At 35.6% G+C, this 25,317-nt stretch overlaps 1 protein-coding gene across 3 annotated transcripts in view; it reads right to left on the minus strand.

The window, feature by feature from the left end:
• The window catches only part of LPCAT (lysophosphatidylcholine acyltransferase), a 107,299-nt gene that overhangs the window by 27,044 nt on the left and 54,938 nt on the right, over positions 1-25,317 (minus strand). For 2 of the 3 annotated variants that reach the window (XM_068355014.1, XM_068355027.1), the window contains 2 exons: positions 18,341-18,558; positions 3,976-4,088 (listed from right to left, as the gene is read on the minus strand). In XM_068355014.1, the coding sequence (XP_068211115.1) occupies positions 3,976-4,088; positions 18,341-18,558 (331 nt within the window). The remainder of the gene's footprint in view (positions 1-3,975; positions 4,089-18,340; positions 18,559-25,317) is intronic. The other variant, XM_068355022.1, reaches the window with a different exon arrangement.

A 25,317-nucleotide genomic window follows, 5' to 3' on the forward strand; every position in this document is an offset into this window, starting at 1 on the left:
AGATTCGTATCCTCTACCAAGAATACAAGATATCATTGACCAAGTAAGTAATTCGACCTACTTAACCCAAATAGATTTGTTGAAGGGTTATTACCAAATTAAATTAACAGAAACGGCAAAGGAAATTTCTTCATTTATCACTCCATTTGGCTTATTTAGTTATAACGTAATGCCATTCGGATTAGCCAACGCACCTGCCACCTTCCAAAGAGTAATGTCTTTAATTTTACAGGACTTGGAAAAAGTATTTGTATATTTAGATGACATCATTATTGCCTCTGACACATGGATAAACCATATTCAAAAGATAAAAGAAGTTTTCTCAAGGTTGAAACAACATGAATTAACAATCAACTTAGCAAAAAGTAATTTTTGCAAAGGTCAGGTATCTTACCTTGGTCATCGAGTTGGCAGTGGTAAAGTATTACCCCATGATGCAAATATTAGCGCCATAACTTCTTATCCTGTTCCAACTACCAAACAGGAATTAAAAAGATTTCTAGGTATGGTAGGATATTACTCTAAGTTCAGTCCAAATTTCTCACCATTCACAGGACCACTATTTGCTTTAACTTCTTCAAAAGTAAATTTTTCTTGGAGCCAACAACATGATCAAATATTTAACCAGCTAAAAACTTACTTGTCATCTCCTCCTATATTAATGGCACCTAACCTCACCAAACCATTCTATCTCCAAACAGACGCTAGTGATCTTGGATATGGGGGCATTTTATTACAGCATCCTGCTCCAATAACAGCCATAACAGGAAACCTGCCCCCACTAGCTGATCTGTTACCAGTCTCTTATTCCAGTGGACGATTTATGGGTTCCCAACTAAATTGGCCCACTGTGGAGAAAGAACTATTCGCCATCGTAGCTACCATCCAGAGATACGAGATTTATGTTGATGGACAAGACACGATCTACGTCTACAGCGACCACTCTCCTCTGTCGCATCTCCATAGGTCCACTACTCTCAACCCTAAACTTTTAAGATGGTCATACATACTATCTGCACATAATATCCAAGTAATCGCCATATCAGGATGAGAAAACATTGTGGCAGACTCATTATCAAGGATAACCTCGGTTGATCCTCGGGAAATGGAAAAAAACAAAAACAAGGGGAGACTGTGATATCCCCATATGTTGTACATATGCTAACATATCTGATTTGTCTAAAGTTTATTTTTCCATTTTCTTTGTAAATACATCGCCTTATTTCAGCGCCATCTTCATTCCATTCTTCTCATTATCTTTTGTTTACACTCGCCTTCCTGCTGTAAATCATCCCTGTTTTCTTACCTTACATGTTATAAGGTAACCCCAAATTTATTGTTTTGTTAGAATACATTGTTCTCACCACGAGATTCGTCTACCTTACTCACCCATTCACTTTGCATTGCTTATTATTGTTGTTTTGAAGTGCTTTTTCATTATTTTGTTTAACGTAAGATTAAAGTTTTGTTTATAACATAGTTTATTGTTCCTGTCCTCCAATTATCCTGCTATTGGTGCTTCGATTGTCTGCAACCAGCTTTAAGAAGATACATTTGATCATAATCAACAATCTTATATACTCGTAATAAGAAACTAGTGAATTTGGAAGTCTACCCATATGACTTCTATTTTATTGTGTGAAGAGAACTACCGCCCACTGTAAAGGGGTAATTGTTTGCACAGTGGTTCGTCACATAATACACTTTATAGAAACCCAAAAATACCAATCGCACAAAAAGAGTAGTGAAAGGAACAGTTGCATGGTAAGACACTGTATTGGGAGAGTTATTTAAAAGCACACTAGTCACCCCACAAGCTGCAAGCTTACATTGGGGCTGCTCTTGGAAGGCTAAAAAGAGTGAACAACAACAGCGACAGAAGAGGTTTGGGTCCTTGCCATAAAATAAACAATAAGAAGAGAGAAACTGGTGTTAAGAACACACTTCTCGAGTATAATCTCTATTATACTTGACCCTGCAAAAGAATAGAACTGATCACTAGCAAAGTATGGGACAGGAACCAAAAACACTACTTCACTATAACATCTCAAGCACTCATCGAAAAAGTATTCATTTCAAGAGTAATCTACAAACATAACCCATATCATTTTCAATAATATCAACAGGTAGAAAGAGAAATCAGATTTCAAACCTATGACAATGAAGACAGTCAAAATTTTACTCAAGTCTACTGACCAAGCTTTCCTTTTTTCATATGTCAAACGTGAATGAATCTACTGTATAATAAAAATCCTGGATCCGGATCACCGCCAAATTTTAATCACTTTTAAGTCAGCCCCTTTCTGATATGTCCTGGCATTTTCATCAAAATTCATCCCTAACTTTTTGAGTTAGGCTGGTGATAAACAGAGGTGAAAACAACCTCCTTGGTAGAGGTAAAAATAGAAAGCATTTAACAGCAAAGGTCAAGAGTCAACTGGTGGGACATCCGCGCAAGATGAAGGCCAAAGTAAAAGCAAGAGAATACAAGTAGGTTTTGAGGGTGAAAACCTACAAATTTTCTACGTGCAATCAATCATTTTCCTTTATACCAAACTTCACGTCCTTTTCCAGCTGGCACTTACAGTAGAATGTTCTTATATAAATTATATTATAATTAAACTTTTGTTGAAATAAATCTTGTTGACTGGTGGGGACATTTGCACAAGATGAAGGCCAAAGTAAAAGCAAGAGAATGCAAATAGGTTTTGAAGGTGAAAACCTACAAATTTTCTACGTGCAATCAATCATTTCTGGGGCGACCTGTGTCGGCCGGTGAAAAGAAGTCCTTCTTTACACTTTTCTAATATAAATCTTCCAAATATACTAGAGAAAGATAAAAGCATGGAATGCAGAGGTTACTACCCTCGCGCAATCACCTTGTGGGTGTCGTGTATACAACAGGGGCGTGTGAAAACCACTATTCACAGGCTGTCTTCCATTTAGATAATCCCTTCATCAAAGGGGAGGGCTGTGACAGGCCCTAGAGAACACAGTTGGACTACCCCACCGACACCTACCACGCACGCCCTCCAGGTCATCCTTCTGTTTTGGACTTGCCCGCTAAGTCGTAATTTGTTTTGCTCGGTGTTTTCACCGGGCGTCACAGGTCTCTTCCCAGAAATAGATTTTTCCTTCGTCAAAATCCCTTTTTCCTTTATACCAAACTTCACGTCCTTTTCCAGTTGGCACTTCTGCTCTTATATAAATTATATTTATACTTTTGTTGAAAAAAAATCTCGTTCAACAAATAGATCCTAAAGAAGTAGGTCTCAGATTCTTCAGTGTTTTAAGTTAATAATACTTATTCATAAAAATTTTAAAGATGCAACACTTAGCTTTAGATCAACCTTATGAGAATTAAGAATCTTGACTTTGATATCTGAATGAAAGCGTTGATTGCTTTTTGAATGAAATCATTATAATAATACTGCATATAATTTCTTGGTTGCAAATTTTCATAAACCTAATACAGTATTCCCTAACTGTAATGCTTTTTAGCCACTATCTTTAAGTAAATTAATATTCATTATGAATTTTACAATTTAGTACATCCTTGAAACTACCTGACCAGCTTCTCCATTTGAATGACTGGTTAAGGCCTACATAACTAAATATCTTCATCATTGTATAGATACATACACATACAGAACAATAACTTATTTGTAAAACCATAAATACTTTATCGAACATGAAAAAGGCCCCATGATATCTTCTGTTACTGACCTTTACTTGCCAGTTAAAATCTGTACTACTGTATATGTCTCATGAGGTACTGTAAACCTACCAAAGAAATAATAATGAAATATTTGAAACTAGCCTTGAAGAGCCTAACCTGTTCATGAACAGGGGGAGCATCAATATATAATAATCCTGCATTTTAACTTCAAATAATCAATACTACAACAGTACTTCATCAATACAAAACACGTATCAAATATAAATATCAAAGAAAAAGATGTTTTAATTACTAACCTGAGGCCAATCTTCATCACTCATGGCTCTGCGTTTGATTTCCTGAATAGTATTTTGACGAGAGTTTATGTCTTCACGCCATACATAGACGGGCTGTGTATAGTCTATGTATTCTGTTAAGGGTAAAAATACGATAAAAAGGTCAAAAATCGAATCTACGTTTTTCTGAAATGGACTCCCAACCGTCTAAATTAGCCGGTTGTTTAATCTAATAATTGATATTTTTAGAGAAACACCACTAAAGAGGGGAAATCTACGGCTTAATCTAATAATTGATATTTTTTGAGAAACACCACAAAAAAGGGGAAAATCTACAGTATCTCAATTATCAGGCTAATTGGTATCTTTGAAAACTAACATTATAACAGCTACAGCTAAACATATCACATGGTAATTTCATTAAAATTAAACCAATTCAAGATCCCTTAGAATTTCAAATTCAATACTGCTGCACATTCGTACCTTCCAGTTTAATACGTTCTATTTACTTACATATATAACCGGTCACATCTGAACATACCGAGGTACAGTATGGACTTGCATTCTTTTGAAATAGAAAATGGAACATTTAAATATGGAAAATGAAAGAATTTACAATGGCAAATGTTAAAAAGAAAAATGATAGGCAACTAAAAAACTTAGTAACGTATTTGAAAATAACTTATGCAACAATTACTTCGGAAAATGAGTATTCCTTCACACTCCCAATCCCCTTTTCAAAGTTTAAATCATGGACGACATTTCATACTGCTCAGGGCAATGGATAACATCGTTGACACCGAGATCAAGATGTGGTGAATTTTCCTTAAAATCTAGACCATAATCCCACAAAGATCTTGGAAGAATAAAAAAGAAAAGAAAAAAAAAAGTTTGGGGAAATTGTGTAAAAATTTGATAAATGCTGACTTGCAATTTGTGACACTTGTGACCTTGAACTATGTTGTGATGCCTGACACACGCTTTGTATTATATGAAAAAAAGCGATATGCTGACATTCTATTGATATAGCTTTATGAAAACCTAGGAATATTTATAATATATACGCAAAAACAAAATACAAACACGTAAATATTCTTCGGAGAACTTGTTTATACTGAAATTTTTTTGAGAAGCTACATTATGTAACCTATTGTTTCTACATAACATTGTAACTTACAGTTCTATTATTTAATGTTATGTGCAATCAATGAAAAGTTGTTCAGTCTTTATGTATGTTAAATTTGTTACATGTTAAAATATATGCACTATGTGGATTAAATAAGGTGTAACAAAATGAATTGGTTCCGCCACCTCACACACACTAGAACTGATCTGTACTGAAAAAAATCTTTGAAAATTAACAACAAAAATAATCTACAACTGAAACATCCCAGTGCAAAATGACTAATGTTTTCCTAATTGCAAACATATATACAAAAAAAATATTTTCTAAGTAGAAAACCCCATCTGGGATATCCTCTCCGTTTGCATGCTCAAGAAATGACTGATAAATAAAATTAACACCTCATACACAAGCAATCCATTGTCCACTTTGTATTTCAAACTGTTAACACTGAAAAATGCTGCACTCAACCATGCAATGCTCCTAAATCTGTCTTGTTTTACAGCTTGAACCAAGCAGAACACCAGCATGTTACAAAGCTTTCACACTTATCTTATAAAATCACCTTCTGTTACATAGAATGGAAAAATGCTTAAAACAACTAATCTTTTGCTTCTCAATGGCTGAAACTTCGTCTCCAGCATTTGGGAATGAAATAAATTGTCTCGCTACACAAAACAACTAGATGCATCATGTTTATGAGAAAACAATGTATAGTATTCTGGAAAGCATCAAATAGGAATCGGCACTAAGATTTGGAAACCCTATTGGAAAAGTTATACTGGATAGCAGCTTCCAGATATGCAAGACTTACAAATCATTATTGCATTTTACAATCAGATATTCTGTGTGCCTAAGCTAGATTTGGGGTACAAAGTAAATCTGTCTCCTCAGTATAGAAAAATGTCAAGCTAGATTTGGGGTACACTGTAAATCTGTCTTCTCAGTATAGAAAAGTGTCAAGCTATATGTGGGGTACTTTGCGTCAATAGGCGTATGAGGAGATGATGATGATATATGGGGTACACTGCAAATCTGTCTCCTAAGCATAGAAAAGTGCTTGCCTGTATTTCTAGCTTCAAGGTTATACTAAAACATTACGTTTTTGTATGTTTGCACAAGAAAGACACTTGCTGATGCAAAAGATTTAAACCTCCGTTGCTTGTAAAGATAAAGCTCCCCCTTTTAATATGCAGGATCAAAATACAAATTAATTTGTATGGTTCCTTACGATACAAATCTAAGTCTTCTAATAAGATTATGCTTTAGCGAAGCTGGATACAGCTTTCAAATCATTAAACGAAGTGGCGGTAGCTACTGCTGGGTGGAAGAGAAGCCCCATCCATCCGACAAGACCACTGAGCTCTGAGCTCTCCCTTTGACCTTCAGCCTAGGACTTGCATGGGTGAGGGGATTTAGGTAGGACGTATAACAAAGGACTCGGGTACGTATAGTAAGGATGTGGCGGGATGTTGCAAGGACAACCCCCACACCCTTGAATCACTAACTGACAAATGTCCCAACAAAACAAACTTTCCCCTTACGTTATCTAAAACCAGACTCTTAGACAAAAGGACAAAAAACAAAACATGACCTTAATACTATATTTCTTACAAATTGCTCTTTAAAAATGCAACTTATTCCTACACACACACAAACCATTGTCCTTCAATAAGAGATATCATATGAAGTCCCTATAACCAATCTGGCTGGTTTTCTATCCCAGGAAATGTCAAAGTACTTTAGTCCTGTACAGGAGCAAAAAAAAAGGATGAATTCTGTCAACTTCCAAACAATCTAGTAATGAAGTTGTGGCAAGTGTTAGGCTAGGTCACAACCTGGTAGACAAACAAGGAAAACCTATATCTAAGGAGGATATGTTATCAGAATGTATGGTCATTATGAAAAATGAGTTGCATACATTTGGCCATCCTACCCGTCATTTGGGAAGATGAGAAGAAACTTCTAAATACCTAACAGTAAATACTTGTAAGATAGGATGCATGATCATGTGGCTCTCCTACATCTAGCATCCAACTGCTGCACTACAAGGAAGGCAAAGAAAGAGTAGAAGGGCCAGTCGACTTACCTCTCCTTCTATGATTACGTTGTGGCCACTATTTTAGATGAGATGTTTCTCGTCCCGTGAAGGAGCCACATTTACTACACCATCTATCGGGCAACTACTGCCAGCCCAAGGATACCAGTACACTATCCAGGACCCTGAGGGTATACTACGTAAGTAATAGGCAGAGATGGTCTATCATTATAAGACTGTCTTAAGAATTGTGCCCTGGACAGGTTTTTCTTGAGAGCTGGGTTAGAGCTGATATGGCTGACTTCATGGACAAGAATCCAGGATGGTCCCTATATCTCCTTGCCTGTAGGGAAAGGATGTTTGATTGCCTTGCAACACCAGAAATAAAGTATTCTAGGACTTTCCCTTAAGCTTCATGTTTTAAGAGGAATTGTAGCGTCCTTGCAGAACTGGGAGACAAGTCATTCTAGTTCCCGCTAGTTACTTCTTGTTGGGAGAGACGAAGAAGGATATGAAGTTGATAACTGTTGGATTCTACATCCTGTATCCAAACTCATGGACAATGGTGGTGTATATCCCTTATTATTCCAAATAACTTGTGGCACAGGCAAAGTCATGCTGTTTCCTCCTTGCTTTGTCATGATAAGGCTAGGTGAGGATATCATAGGGTCGAAGCCTTATCAGCTGTCCGTTCCACTGTTTCAGTAGAGATCGTTTGAGAGGTTTCCGAACTCGTGAAATGTGTCCTGTGGTTTGCACTCCCTAGGAGCTTTCCATGGTCTTGCTGATTCTCGCAAAGCCTCCAGACCTAAGACCAAGTTGAAAACTTAAGTTCGAGAGCTGAACGGAATCCTTCACCTTGAAGAGCTTCCTTCAAGAAGGAAGAAACAGCCGATCCAGATACAATTCAGTCTACGGCCACTTGGGTGTGATCAGGCTCCTGCCGAAAATCACTGAAAGGATGCTGTATTGTAATGCATCTTCTATTGCTGCTGACAGACTCAGTAGTAAAAACTGTAAATTTCTGTTCGACTGAATGACGTGCTAGTCGGGCAATGGTGAAAACTTCAAGTACAGTGTACTAAGCCTTTCAGTCTTGCAATAATGGAGGGCTCACAAATGTCCTACACAGTTACTCTTGACTAAGTGTGTTTTCTTACATAGTCCTCTTGCCCGGATGAATCTAGCAGAGCCTTACCATGTCGACTTCCCAAGAAAGTCCCTGTTTAATGAGGGTCTGTGAAACTAGCACATTAGTTGATGACAGTCCTGAATGGAAATGTGTCATCTCTCATTGTACAGAGGACCTTAAAAAACCCTATTTGTAGTAGTCACGTTGCAAGTGAGGTTGAAAAGCAGGTATCTTTCGAGAACCACTTCCCTGATGTCATCGTGGACCCCGGGTTTGCCCCATCCTCTTTGGATTAGTCTGTAAACGGAAGGATTTTTGGAGGCAGTGAACTCCGATGTAGAGGAAATCTGTCGGTCAGCCACCAAACCCGATCATCCTCTGTTTCCCATTCTACTGAAACCAGAAGGTAGGGAAATTACTGGCTGTTTACCACAGATGCTTCACATAATCCTAGAGCAAACGCTGGTGTAACAGCCTGTGTAATACAAAAAGTTCTACACATGCTGCTAAACACAGAAGATGATGTTACAGTCCAAACATAAGCTCTTGGTTGTGCAGGCAGTGGGAGCAACTGCGTCACATGTACTTCCCTGAAATGAATGTTCAGTGTTATCAGCATATTGTACTTCAATCCTCTACTTCTGCCTTGCCATACAGCTGGGTCACTGATAAAACAGGATTCTCGTATTGTGGCATAAGGTAGTCACCTTCTTTGGCCTTGGAGCATTGCCTCCTAGTCTTGATCTAGAAGCCACAAGAAAGGAGAGCATGAACCATCAGGGCAAAAGGGAGTCAGAAGCTATGATCTGAACAGAAAACTAATGCCTAAAGGACGAGGAGATTCCAACAGACCAAAGGATGGGTATCAAGATGCAAGAATCCTTTAGGTTCACTAAGCAGAAGTTCTCTTCCTGATGGCAGACCATAGGGTACTTGCTGTCTTCCTTTTGAATGGAAAGAGATGGAAAGAAAGTCGGTCATCGGGCTCAGTTGACTTCTTCACCGGAGGGGTTGACTGTACAGGCCCGAAGAACTGTCAGGAAGGCCTTCAAGTGCGTCTATCTCTCCCTTGTGTTTCTTTGAGATGCAAAGGTGCACTGGTAAGGTGCCTTCAGAATCAGAACAGTCCTTACCTTCAGCCTGTTTGGGACTGTCAAGTTTTGGGTCAAAGAGAAAGACATTACTGCACCCAACCTAAGGGCGAGTAAGCCGCTACCAGACTCATCCTGAAAGCGGCTTCTGTGGAAGGAGATTCGGAGATTTCGGCCTGAGAAAGATGTCCCCCGTGCCTGAACTTACATCGGATCCCTGATTTCAGTGCTGCAATTACAAAATGAGGGTTTAGTAGCCTGTTGGGTAAGTGGGGTTTCCCCACCGCCCAGCATAACCATCGCCACTTCGTTAAAGTTTTAACGGCCATATCGAGCTTTGCTAAAAGCATACTCCTACTAAAGGACGAGGATTTGTATTCATGTAAGAACTTGTACTATCTTCAACCGCAGTAATTTTACAATTAAATCATTCTCCTCTATTTCATTCTCCAATCAAAACTTTAGATTATTCATAAATAGTCATTGGCTGCAATATTGATACTCAAGAACTACATAATGTTTGATACTGTATCATTATCCCAATTTTTTCTGAAGAGACTTTAAAATACATAAGAAGTACCACAATACAGTATTTCTTGAGATCAGATCTAAGTTGTACCAGGCGGAACTATAAAGGATGTGAAAACTTGCATAACAAGCATGGAAATAAATACTTTAAAATCTGTCTACACATTATTATGTTTATCATTTTCATCATGATTACAAAGAAAATACTGACAGCAGTAACCATCAATATTCAGGAGTCATTTATCAGTGTTTAAGTTGACTGAAAGATTTGTAAACTTACAACAAGTATGGATTTAGCTGTAAACTGGTAAATTAAAAGCTAAAACAAACAACTGAAAGTATTAATGAACTTTTGGAACAGTAAATAAAGGGCAATAAATATTGGTGAAGATAAGCTAATATTCTATTACTGTAAAGTAATCAAAGAACATCCTTGAAAATATAGTCCTTAATCTACTTCAAAAAATTCGTTACGTTCAAAAGATACTTCCTCTTAATAAAGCATTATCTGGTTGTTTCCCTTTTATCAAACAAGCCTGCCTTAAGCATAAGCATTCGCTTAACAACCAAATGACGTATGTGACCTAACACTGATGTGAGTCGGCTTTTGGGACCGATGTGCGACGATTCATAGAAGCCTTTAAGGAATTACTACATAGCAATAAATTTTCCAGATCTACACTAAAAAAGGGATTTTGACGAAGGAAAAATCTATTTCTGGGCTCGACCTGTGTCGCTCCGTGAAATGCTCCTCTAGCACCATTTCTAAGGCATAGATATTGCTGAATATACCAGAGAAAAAGAGATGCATGGAATGCCAGGAATAAACTTAGCCCGCTCACTCTTTGAGTCATCCATTTTTTTTATTTCCTAGACAATTCCAACTGCATTATAAATCTCTTAATCTACTCCAATAATCATTTTAATGTTCAAAAGATACTTCATCCTAATAAAGCATTATCTGGCTGTTTCCCCCTTTATCAAAAAAAGCCTTTCTTAAGCATAAGCATTCGCTTAACGACCAAATGACTCGTGTGACCTAACGCTGATGCTAATTGGCTTTTGGGACTGATGTGCGACAATTCATAGAAGCCTTTAAGGAATTACTACATAGCACTACATTTTCCAGATCTACACTCAAAAGATATTTCGTCCATTTTTTTCATCTGGACAATTCCAATTGCATTTTACAGTTTTTCATCTGTTCTACAAATAGCGAATATAGTATTTTGCCTTGGAATCACTGCATACAGTGCAGAGTATATATTACGAAAAAATACTCATGACACGAAACAAAATTTGCCAAAAATTTAAAATCGTGTAACATGTAAAACGCGACTCATTATACGAAAAAATCATGTTTCGAAAGCTACTCAGGAACCAATTAATTTTGTATCCTGAGGTATGACTTCGTCATTCAAGTAGATCCAACTCTATTGTTTTTCATTGCACATTTATACTTAATTGATGATATTTTTGTTTGTATTATTGCCCGAAGAGCTCTGCTCCACATGGGCTTGGACTGAGTCTTTTTTTTTTTAAAAATCTTTGTATGTAAATATTTTTGTCCAATAAACATTGTTATTTTTATTATCATTACATGTAAACAAAATGGAACAATCTTTGCGAGTCTAGATTTGGGTCAAAATTTAAAAAATCAAAATATGACTACCTAAAGCTTATTACCCGTAGTGAACGACACCTCGTAGTAACAGGGGATTCTGAGGAGGGTGAAGTCTAATTGGAGAGGGATCTCCGGTAGTGGTATCACTCACCCCAGTTTTAATACCGACACCCTTTAGGGGTGAGCGAGCTGGATATATTCCTAGCATTCCATGCAACTTCTTTCTCTGGTATATCTAGCAGTATTTATACCTTTGAAATGGTGCTTTAAGGAGCATTTCACTGGGCAACACAGGTTCCTCGCCCAGAAATAGATTTTTCCTTTGTCAAAATCCATTTTTTATAGCTCCAAAATATCCAAGATATTTGAAAACTGAATGGTTTTCACTATCACCTTATCTGGGTTTCTTAAACAGAATTATTCATATTAAATAAAGAAAATTGAAATTCTCCCAGGGTTACGAGAGTTTTCATGAAATTAAAATGCAATTATTAAACTAGCTTATAATCCAATCAGTTATGATTTCAAGTGTTTACGGATGTTTGTATTTACTAATATATAAATGTATTGCTACTGCACAGATTAATTATAACTATTTATGGATTTTACTATGTACGCTTCCTCTAAATCTTCATTATTCCGATGAACCTTACCCAAAGTTCATATGGCTTCCTTCCTGAAGCTAGCTAAATGTTGACGTCTATCATAAAAATCTAAAATTTCCCCTTTTCTTTTCATTAAAATGGACCATTCTTTTACATTCAGATCTTCCTAGAAATGTACTATCCTACATGGAGTATTAGAGTATTAGGTATGCTGTCAATTCTAACAGTCTTGCTTTCTTGATTTTGCCTTCTTGATCATTAAGGTTCAATATCACACAGTATTCTAGAAATTTTATTCCAGCTGTGATCAGATTGCGGAATAATCTTCCCAATCTGGTGGTTGAATCAGAACTTCAAAAGTTCAAATTTGTGGCAAATGCATTTCTGAAGAACAGGTTGCAATAAGTCTTGTTTCGTAGTTTATTTATGTTCCTGATCTCAAAAATTGTTATAATTTTTCTAATACCGTACTTATTACATACAGTATACAGTAGTTTATTAATTTTTTCTCTATTTCCTTTCCATACTGGGGTTCTTTCCTTGTAAAGCCCTTAGGTTTCCAGTATTCTGTTTATCTAACTAGAGCTGTGGCTTAGCTAGTAATAAAACTAATAATAATAAAAATAATTAGAAGAATAGCAGTTAAGCAGGAGACAACAAATATTGCCAAACAAGTGATCTTCACATCTTTTGTGTCAAGAGATTTGGAGCTGGCAGGGAAGAACATATGCAGACATGTGTGCAACCCCACTCAATAAGAAAATGGAGCCTTGATCTTTGGTTCTGAATCCCATAGCATGGAAGACGGGTGCCCTGTTACATGACTAGTCAAACCTATATCTTTATGCTTCTCCATTCTCAATGGCTCAGGAGGTGATAAGCAAATTCTGGTGGTGATTAAAAAGTATCTTCAAATAACAAGATGACAGTGGTGGGTCCTCTTTGGCCTCAGAGAGAGCGATATTAAGGAATATATTCCTAATTTTTCTGGGTTTAGGCACCCTCTCTCCAAGATCCTATGTAATTTCTTAACGATTTAGTAACCAAAGCTCACAGAGAATTGGATAAGAGTCCATGATGTTGTAATGGACTATTTCCTCATTTTCCGTAGAAATATTTCTTAGGAAGGAGTTTTGGCAACAGCTCAGTAAAGTACCAAATTGGTTTTCACCAATAACTACTTAAAAGAGACCTAGTTTTCTTTAAGAACTACTGCACATTGGATGCAGTGGCAGCTGCAGGGGATGTTTTAGTCGAAGTACAGTAGGATTGAATATGTATTGTATCCGATTAATTTTCATTAAGATCCTTAAATTTGAATAAAGGTATAGGTTAGTATCAATTTCCTTAAGGAGTCGCCAAGAGTTCGGAGTTATGTATTGAAAGTATGCCTTTTGGAGTAATTCTTATTCATTAAATTCCTTCTTTAAGTGGGTTTTTATTTTTTGACCGTCATGGGTACTTAGTATTAAATGTTTCTCGATCTCGATTAGTGAGGCTTTACATAAGACTTGCTAGCTTTTTGCTGTTACCGTTAATCATATGTTTATTTTGAGAAGAGTCTTTGCGACTTAATGTGATTATTTAGGTTAGGATAGATTGAATGACCTCTTCGTTAACTATTCCACCCCCATCAGCATATGAGCCAAATACCAGCCAAATCATCAGCATCCACTGTCTGACCCTCCCTGGTCCCAGCTTGGATGGAGAGGGAACTTGGACGATGATCATATATAGTCGGTCTCTCGGGCATTGTCCTGCAAGCTAGGGCATTGCCATTGTTATTGTCTCTCACATTAATGAGTGGCCTTTAAACCTTTAAAAAGGGGCATGGCCATTATAATAAAATAAAATGGAAAATCTTATATTTTTTTGCATAGATGTTGACACTTGGCTAGCTTCGAGACCAAAGCTACATGAACCTCAGGCGAGTATAGAAATTATTCCATTATCAAAATTTAGTTTTTAATTTAGTATTCATTTTATACTATTAAGATTAACCCTTTTACCCCCAAAGGACGTACTGGTACGTTTCACAAAAGCCATCCCTTTACCCCCATGGACGTACCGGTACGTCCTTGCAAAAAAATGCTATAAAATTTTTTTTTTCATATTTTTGATAATTTTTTGAGAAAATTCAGGCATTTTCCAAGAGAATGAGACCAACCTGACCTCTCTATGACCAAAATTAAGCCTGTTAGAGCAATTTAAAAAAAGTATACTGCAAAATGTGATGGGATAAAAATAACCCCCTGGGGTTAAGGGTTGGAAATTTCCAAATAGCCTGGGGGTAAAAGGGTTAAGAGCCAATTTATTTCATTCCAGCCTATTGTGTAGGCTTACAGTATAAGGATGGACTTCACTTCTCAAGAAATGGAATTAACCCAGATACAGCATCCAGAAGCATTTGAAATGTAGATGTGGAGAAGGATAGTCAGCGTTTGCACGGGGATAGTTTGTCAGTGTCAGTAAACTATCCCCGTGTAAACCGACCCTTAATGTAAGTGCAAAACTACAAGGAAAATAGTAAAATATAGTTCTAAATAAATTTCTACAATATAGTTGGTGCAATAATCTAAATATAGAATAACCTTCCACACCAACGCATACACTCATGTAAACTAAAAGCATGCCAGAGAGTTTTTAAGCGTTTGCACGGGGATAGTTTGCCAAATCCAGTAAACTGGTGCCAGTAAACTATCTCCATGTAAACGGCCCTTAATGCAAGTACAAAACTAAAAGGAAAAGAGTGAAATATAGTACTAAAAAATTACTACAGTATAGTCGGTGCAATAAAGGGATTTTGACGAAGGAAAAATCTATTTCTGGGCGAGAGACCTGTGCCGCTCCGTGAAATGCTCCTTTAGCATCATTTCTAAGGTATATAACTGCTATGTATTACCAGAGAAAAAAGTTGCAAAGGAATGCCAGGGATGAACTCAGCTCGCTCACCTAAATAGGTGTCGGTATATAGTAACTGGGGCGTGAAAAGCCACTACCACAGGTCTCGTGCCATTTAGATATCTCCTCTTCAAATATCCCCGTTACTACGAGGTGCCGTTCTACATCCACTACTGAAATCTAAATATAGAATAACCTTACATTCCAAGGCATACACTCGTGTAAAGTAAAAGCATGTTAGAAAGTTTTTCTCTACTTAACCTAAAAATGCTTGATATATTAAATTAACATAACTTTTAGATTTCATCACCAACTCCAAATCAGTCCTTAAAAACATTGAGATATGTACCCAAGAGATATGGCGACATTTACCAATACATTTTATACTGATGTCCAAACTTAAAACTTTGAAACCTGAAAAGGAAAACACTATCTGCATAGTAACAAAAATGAAAATATATAATACATGCTGTAGTATTGTATGTAGATAGAATGTAATTCTTTGTGTAAAATGTGGTAATACAGTTTCTGAAGAGTCAAGTTTTGTTAAAACTTGTACAAACCATTTCTTTACATGTGACTACCTCACTGGCTCAAACAACCCAAACCAGCAAAGATCCACACTAATATTGTGATTAGCTTTTGTTAAGCATTGTTGGATGGAGATAGACATCGATACTCCTTTCTTCACCTAACAAGCTAATGCAAAAAAATTAATCTGGATAGTGAAAGAAAGAAATTATAAGTTTAGTGATAAGTTTTCAATACAAAAAAGCTTATTTTGAGCTTGTGATGTGTTCTTATGAAGTATATATCAAATCATTTTTCAGAGAAAGTTTATATAACCATGCCTCCAGTCATTATATACATGTCCTTTTATTCAACAAGTTTCCCGGTTGAAAAATAATGACTGGCACTAACTAGATTCCAAACTAAGACCTTCTCACATGACATGAAACTTATGCAAACATCCCTTCAACAGCTCACACGTAATGCATAAAGAGTATATCTATTACAATTTACTATTGTATTGGGCTATAAGAAAAGATGATGAGACTACTCTAGTGTGGATTTGACAATAATCGAGCAATATACGGTGTGAAATGTTGAATGCTTCCGAACGAAATGATAAAATGACAAGTGGAGGTCCTGTAGAGAATAGGGTTCCCCTGCTGTATAGGACCAGAAAAGCAGCCCTTAAAGTAAGTAAAGTAAAGTAGTATGAAAATGCTTTCAAAGTGTCTGTTATTAGAATATGGAAACTGAGGAGAAAAGGGCAGTACCTTTCGCTTGATCATATCTAGAAGACTGGTCCTCTAGAGACCCATAGGCACAGTTATGTACACAATCAGAAAAAGGGACGCTCATCATAAGGTCTGAGAGGTCTTACCTATGTCATGAGAAAATGGATATAGATGAGATGAAAGAGATAGTTATGTCTATATCATACCATTTTTATTCTCATTCTAAACTTATTTATGTCAATGTTTGGGATGATTATGGTTTTTTATCTTCATATTTAGAAAAGTAAATATGATCATGACATTTGTCTGTTCAACCACTCAACACATGCAGGACCCTAAGTCCTACAAAACTGGATCTCAGATCAAAATCAAATGGAAGTAAATTCACCAAGGACTAGAAAACAAAAAAAAAAAAAATTAACAAAAAACACATGGGTATAGAACACAAAAGAAAATTAAATAAAGAGTTTGTGCGTGTCAACTAAAATTATTCATAGTCTTTTCAAATACAGTTCATTTCTTAATGAGAAAAATGCAAGACTTCTAGTTAAAATTCTGCATGAATACAGCCCATGGGTTCCAAGTCATCTTGCTCACTGAAGCCTAAAGAAAAAGAGAACAGCTTTCAGGAATTCTTGCTTATTAAAAACAATAATGATGATGATGATGATGATAAAAATCAATAAAAACACCATAGCATCCGAGTCATCTTACTTGTTGAATCCAATACTGTATGGAGATTTCTTGCAGGGTGCCCAAAACCCAGTGAATAATTCACAGTAAATTGGATATTATTACTGGAATTTCAGCCATTCACAATATTCTATCAGCTATAAAAGCCAATACATTGGTCATCATATGTAAGGCTTAAATATAAAAGTCATGGGAGAATGGATTTCATACGAGCAAAAGTGACAATTTGAGAGAAAATTGTCCTTTGTCACAAAAGGAAAAGGAAAAGGAAATCTAACCTATGATGAAAGACAAAGATCTCAAACTCAAAAGGTACAGAATCTAAAATCAGAGGGTGATCATAGGAGACAATCCTTTGCAATGATGAATGAAGAAGTATTGATTTAAAAGATCAAGATAGGGACGACTGACAAAATCTAACCAAGACCCTTTGCTTAAAAAGGCATAGGAGGAGATGATGATGATGATGATGAATTACAACTTACTTAAATGTTGGAAATTACAAAGGTTGTTCAACCACTGATCTGAAAAGTCTTAAGGTCTAATGGGGATGGCCAGAGGGAACAAAATTAATTAGATTTTATCAAGAGAAAATTAAGACAGTAGGATGAGGATGAGAATTTTTAAGAATCAGGAAACATCTCTTGAAATGATTTGTATTAATGACTTGACACACTTAATTAAAATCTTAGTATTCACATATGTTAAATGTTAATACTGTACTGTCCTGCATTGTAAATAGACATGGACAAGGTCATGCGAGGTGGTCATCAATGTTATTGCTGTATTGTACTGGATCATATATAGACATGGACAAGGTCTAAGAGGTGGTCATGGGTAATAGTGCATTGAAAGTTAGTCCAATTCTCAGGGGGTTCACACCACTTCCAAATCTCTCTCTGCTACAACTTCTTCATTTACCATATACCGATTACTTAGCCAGTCATTCTGGGGCAGCAGATAGGCACATGTAAAGCTATGAATTGTACTTTATATAAATACATTAAAAAATATTGTAATATAAACTTTATCTACTAATCAATAGCTCTACTTCCATAGTAGACCTTGAGTACAAGTACTAAACCCCATACAAAGTATAGTATTTATTTATCTTTTTTTCCATCTGAAAACTACTAACAGTTTTAAACTGTCAAATACGATACTGAAAAAAAAAAAATAAGACAGGACCACAAATGTCACAAATAAAAGCCCTTTCCCTACAGTTGTACTGTACTGTACAAGAAAAAGAAAAGAATAGATACTGTACCATTTTCGTATCATGGTCTACACTAAGTCATTGCAGCTAAGCTTCCAACAACAACTACTTAGCCTCTGGAGATGACCAAGACACAAGCTGTAAAGGTCCCATCTGTGCTTACATACAATAATAGCTAAACAAACACCTACTGCCAAATAGCGGAAGCTGGAGGTTCTCGATCCGATTCACCAGACATGGGACATTGGACCAGAACACTGCTATGGCATCAAGGAAACTGCTATGAGGCCCAACAATAATGATAGGTGCTTCGGCTCGGGTTGCCATACGGCCTTTGATTCTCACCCATTGGAACGCAAAACATCTCATCATCATTCTACCGCAAACGCCCATATACCATCTGATATTCCTGCGGAGTTACAAAACACAAACTACCAATAAGGCTACTTCCCACACATGTATTTCATTCACTTGTAATAAGACATCACAACTCTGTACCTATGGGAAAAGGTTGGCTAAGGTCCTTTACGAACTACTTCAGTCATCTGGAACATTCTTGCTTCGGTATGTTAATACTTTAAGATGGACTCCATGAGGAATTTATATAGAATACATTTAGCTAAAGTCATTTAGAAACTACTTCAGTCATCTGAAACTTTCTTTTTTCATTTTGTTAATACTTTAAGATGGACTCCATGAGGAATTTATATAGAATACATTTAGCTAAAGTCCTTTAAAAACTACTTCAGTCATCTGAAACTTTCTTTTTTCGTTATGATAATGCTTTAAGATGGACTCCATGAGGAACTTCTAACCCACTATGCACTAGAATACATTATAAAATTAAATATAATTCTTTAAAAAGACACCTAGAGCATTTACACATTTAGTAACTCGATGTATGGTATTCACATCTAAAGACACAAAAAATTTGTTTCAAATATAACTCCTAAACATCTATTCTGGGAAACATGCCTCCCGACATGAGCAAATTTCATTGACTAAAACTTACATTGGGTTAAAAACGGATTTTGAGCGTAGTGAAAAATCTATTTTTGGGTGAAAGAGCCATGTCGTCCTGATGGAAGTTCCTTCATTAGTAGCTTCCTAAGTTATATGTGACTACAATGATATATCCCAGAGAATTTACCGAAGGTACCCAGAATTCTAACTCCTGGAGCGAGTATCACTTAAATTTCTCCAAGGGATATCGCGTAAGGACGTATTTTGACACATCTCATAGCTATTTACACCCCAAATAGCCTTTGAGGGGACTTCCTGATGGTAAGTTAAAATAGGTAACATAAATATATTTAATCTTTTCATAAACTGAATCTATTCTAAATTAAGCATATTTCCACATATTATAAGCAAAAGTATGACAAACTGCCGTTAAAAATATTTTCCCTATTATATACAGCCAAGTTTAACAAATCTAGTCATAATTTATCATATAATGTATCTATTCCAAGTTAAATTCTTGCATCAATTTCAAGTTCATCTTTTTATCAATTCCAAGTGAAAAAAAATTATCAATTCCAAGTTAATTTTGTTATCAGTTCCAAGTTATATTCTTTAATCAATTCAAAGTTAAAATGTTTTATCAATTCCAGGTTGATATTTCTTTATCAATTCCAAGTTAATATTTTCTATCAATTCCAAGTTAATATTTTCCATCAATTCCAAGTTAATATTTTTTATCAATTCCAAGGTAAAGTTTTTCCTATCAATTCCAAGGTATTTTTTATCAATTCCAAGGTAAAGTTTTATCAATTCCAAGGTAAAGTTTTATCAATTCCAAGGTAAATTTTCATTAATTACAAATTAAATTTATATCAATTCCAAGGTAAATTTTCATCAATCCTAAGGTAAACTTTTATTAATTCCATATTAAATTTTTATCAATTCCAAGGTAAATTTTTATCAATTCCAAATTAAATTTTCATAAATTCCAAGGTAAATTTTTATCAATTCCAAGATAAAAAAAATTCAATTCCAAGTTAAATTTTTATCAATTCCAAGTTAAACTTTTAATAAATTCCAAGGTAAATTCTTATCAATTCCAAATCAAATTTATATCAGTTCGAAGTTAAATTTTCATCAATTCCTGGGTAAATTTTTATCAATTCCAAGGTAAATTTCATCAATTCCAAGGTAAATTTCATCAATTCCAAGATAAATGTTTATCAATGCCAAGGTAAATTTTTTACCACTTTCAAAAGCAAGAATCTACAATTTCCTAATAAAAAATGGGATTTAACATCCTTCAAGGAGCCATCATTAAAGCATTATTGATTTATGTCATCATAATTTAAGAGAGTAATAAGAGTATTAGCACAGTGGAATGCTAACGTCATTGCAATGTCAAATATGTCCAATTAAAACCTAATTTCCCAACAAGTAAGACAATCGCTTCACCTAAAAAAATTAAAACTATAGCTGTGAAGGGCAGCAAATTTTTTTTTTCTCTCGAAAATCAAACGTTGGGGAAAAATAATAGTTTTTTAGAATATGAGAAATTGTCTAAATTGAATTAAAAAACTCTCAGTCCCTTTAAATAACCCATGAATAAAGAATTTTAACCTACAAGAGAATAATTAGTTTCAAATTCAATTTAAAAACTCTCAGTCCCTTTAAATAACCCATGAATAAAGAACTTTAACCTACAAGAGAATAATTAGTTTCAAATTCAATTTAAAAACTCTCAGTCCCTTTAAATAACCCATGAATAAAGAACTTTAACCTACAAGAGAATAATTAGTTTCAAATTCAATTTAAAAACTCTCAGTCCCTTTAAATAACCCATGAATAAAGAACTTTAACCTACAAGAGAATAATTAGTTTCAAATTCAATTTAAAAACTCTCAGTCCCTTTAAATAACCCATGAATAAAGAACTTTAACCTACAAGAGAATAATTAGTTTCAAATTCAATTTAAAAACTCTCAGTCCCTTTGAATAACCCATGAATAAAGAACTTTAACCTACAAGAAAATAATTAGTTTCAAATTCAATTTAAAAACTCTCAGTCCCTTTGAATAACCCATGAATAAAGAATCTTAACCTACAAGAGAAAAATTAGTTTCAAATTGAATTTAATAACTCTCAGTCCCTTTAAATAACCCATGAATAAAGAACTTTAACCTACAAGAGAAAAATTAGTTTCAAATTGAATTTAATAACTCTCAGTCCCTTTAAATAACCCATGAATAAAGAACTTTAACCTACAAGAGAAAAATTAGTTTCAAATTGAATTTAATAACTCTCAGTCCCTTTAAATAACCCATGAATAAAGAACTTTAACCTACAAGAGAATAATCAGTTTCAAATTGAATTTAATAACTCTCAGTCCCTTTAAATAACCCATGAATAAAGAACTTTAACCTACAAGAGAATAATCAGTTTCAAATTGAATTTAATAACTCTCAGTCCCTTTAAATAACCCATGAATAAAGAATTTTAACCTACAAGAGAATAATTAGTTTCAAATTTAATATAATAACTCTCAGTCCCTTTAAATAACCCATGAATAAAGAATTTTAACCTACAAGAGAATAATTAGTTTCAAATTTAATATAATAACTCTCAGTCCCTTTAAATAACCCATGAATAAAAAACTTTAACCTACAAGAGAATAATTAGTTTCAAATTGAATTTAATAACTCTCAGTCCCTTTAAATAACCCATGAATAAAAAATCTTAACCTATAAGAGAATAATTAGTTTCAAATTCAATTTAAAAACTTTGTCCTTTTAAATAACCCATGAATAAAGAATTTTAACCTACAAGCGAATAATTAGTTTCAAATTGAATTTAATAACTCTCAGTCCCTTTAAATAACATGAATAAAGAATTTTAGCCTACAAGGGAAAAATTAACCTTAAAAACTATTACTTTTCATATCCACATTTGTCTTTATATTTGCTGCCCTTAAGAAGGATTAAAAAGCATACACAGTATACAAAAACAAACTTGAAGTCACAAGAGGAACCCAAGAGAACTCTAATAAGTTTCCTGGCAGAGCCAATGGATAAAAGTTCTTGAAAAAATTGTTCTTAAATCTGAATACAATAACTAGTCTGAAATAACAGTGGACGCGATGATCAATGACATGATATGAAGCTATTGTTTATGAAGGCATATGTTAAGAGAGTATATCAATATTACTCTATACCATTTCGAAAAAAAATCTATTTATATGAGCATACCCATTGCGTTTTTTAAAGTTAAAAATAAGATATGTTTACATCCTCTGGTAATCCATCTAAAATTCAAAGTAAGATATGTTATAATCTCTGGTAATACAGTGAAAATTTAGTGAATAGCAATTAACACAAGAGTTATTTGCGTAATTAAAGTTATTCCAGTAAAAATTAGCAATTTATAACAAGAATCCTTGAACTGCATTGCACTGGCATTCATCATTACAAAACAAAACTGCATACAGATAGAGTAACAATCTTTATACAACCACAGAATGCCATAATATATTTATCAACATTGCTATTTATCCATCAAAAAAAATCATGACTTCCCCAGCATTAAGTCAACGCACTCACATTCGAACAATCAAAAGGGTTATATGCTTTATAGAAAAAAAAAAATCAGGTAACAGCCAAACATTTGGGGGAATTCATGCAAGCAGCTCAACAATCACAAGCCTTACGGGAACTCTGAAAGAGAAAGATACATCATGAAAAAAAAGGATTGCTCTCGTATGCTGCCAGACAGGAAGAGCACACCGAGAAGGTCCTCAACTTACGAACATTCAACATACGAACGTTCGACTCGCGCATATGCGCCGTACGAACATTTGACTTGTATTTTATTGTATTAAAAACTTACAATGAAAAACTGTAATGAAACATTATTATACAATTTAATGCAGTAGGCAAGACATTTACAATATGAAACATGACTATTTGTTGATCTTTGCAGCTGAAAATTGCAAGCATGCAAGTTAGGTGAAGCCTAGGCCAAATTTTAACAAAATTCAACTTACAGACAGCTTCTTAGAACCTATTAAAAGTTTGTAAATTGAGGACTTCCAGTACTACGCTAAGTGTTACAGGTGGTTCTGCACTGTACTTTTACGATGTGACTTACAGAACATTTAGAGAGAGTGTGAGACAGGTAAAAAGACAGTTTCAAAGAAGAGCTTCAGCTACTTCTCCTGCACATGAAAGAGAGAGTGTCTACTGTTAGCAGTAGCAGTAACGGCAGGAGCTAAAAACAAAATTCTTAAAAATCTTTTAAAGTGCCTGGTGTGGAGAGCACAACCCAGCTTGCCACATCAGAGGGAGGTCAGAAAAGAGCCGTCCAAGTGTTCATCTTTATAACAAGAGCTATGCAAGGTTTGTTTACATATCTTACAGAAAAAAATAATAATCTACTTTCTTCTACCACTACACTGTAGTTACCAAAGTATCATAAATGCATATTCTAGCCTATATCATGAAGTTTCTACTCAGCAAAGGTAAGTGAATTTTAGATTATATCAACACTGTGCATTTCTATAGTAAAGTTTTAAGAATATATAAACAGACGTTTCAAAAAAGAAGTCACAACATATCACATTCGAAATGAAAAACACATAACTTATCAATTAACATTTGCTAATTATACAAAGTAATCAAGTTTCCACCACCACACAAGTCAGTCTCTTCTCGTTTCTTGAAAGCGAGTTAAAAAAAAAAAATTGTGTTGCTTAGAATGAATTCAAAGGTATACAGTATCAGAAAACAGTCTAATGTTAATAGATCAAGGGGGAATAAAATAAATTTGAATTTAAGCTGATCAGAATGGTGAATACAAACGCCTTCTATATCACTATACATTCGAAAAGTTGTACCCTATCACTAAAATAATGCAAATCAATAAAGACTGCCGCTTTTAAGAGTACAGCAATGACTGCCGCTCTTGAGAGAGGAGCAACAACTGCCGCTCTTAAGAGCGCAGCAACGACTGCCGCTTTTAAAGAGCGCAGCAACGACTGCCGCTTTTAAAGAGCGCAGCAACGACTGCCGCTTTTAAAGAGCGCAGCAACGACTGCCGCTTTTAAAGAGCGCAGCAACGACTGCCGCTTTTAAAGAGCGCAGCAACGACTGCCGCTTTTAAAGAGCGCAGCAACGACTGCCGCTTTTAAAGAGCGCAGCAACGACTGCCCCTTTTAAAGAGCGCAGCAACGACTGCCGCTTTTAAAGAGCGCAGCAACGACTGCCGCTTTTAAAGAGCGCAGCAACGACTGCCGCTTTTAAGAGCGCAGCAACGACTGCCGCTTTTAAGAGCGCAGCAACGACTACCGCTTTTAAGAGCGCAGCAACGACTACCGCTTTTAAGAGCATAGCAAAGACTGCCGCTTTCAAAGAGCGCAGCAACGACTGCCGCTTTCAAAGAGCGTAGCAACGACTGCCGCTTTCAAAGAGCGCAGCAACGACTACCGCTTTTAAAGAGTGCAGCAACGACTACCGCTTTTAAGAGCGTAGCAACGACTACCGCTTTTAAGAGCATAGCAACGACTGCCGCTTTCAAAGAGCGCAGCAACGACTGCCGCTTTCAAAGAGCGCAGCAACGACTGCCGCTTTTAAAGAGCGCAGCAACGACTGCCGCTTTTAAAGAGCGCAGCAATGACTGCCGCTTTTAAATAAAAAGCGCAGCAATGACCAACGCTTTTAAAAAGCGCAGCAATGACTGCCGCTTTTAAAGAGCGCAGCAATGACTGATGCTTTTAAAGAGCGCAGCAACGACTGACTCTTTTAAAGAGTGCAGCAACGACTGCCGCTTTTAAAGAGCGCAGCAACGACTGCCACTTTTAAAGAGCGCAGCAACGACTGACGCATTTAAAGAGCGCAGCAATGACTGCCGCTTTTAAGAGCACAGCAACGACTGCCGCTTTTAAGAGCACAGCAACGACTGCCGCTTTTAAGAGTGCAACAACCACTGCCACTTTTAAGAGCACAGCAATTACTGCTGCTTTTCAGACCTCAGCGGGGATATTGCTCAACCAGTTCCTATGGTATTCAAGAAAAAGTAGAGTCGGTAAAAACCCACTTTTTCTATTAACATATTTACCTATCATTATCAATTATCTTTAATATTTTGCTCCCTCTTTTCTAAAGAGAATAAATAAAATGGAACACAAGGAACACAATAAATAAGGATTTAATGTA

Source organism: Palaemon carinicauda, chromosome 2 (genome assembly GCF_036898095.1).
Source record: "Palaemon carinicauda isolate YSFRI2023 chromosome 2, ASM3689809v2, whole genome shotgun sequence".
Classification (NCBI taxonomy): Eukaryota; Metazoa; Arthropoda; class Malacostraca; order Decapoda; family Palaemonidae; genus Palaemon; species Palaemon carinicauda.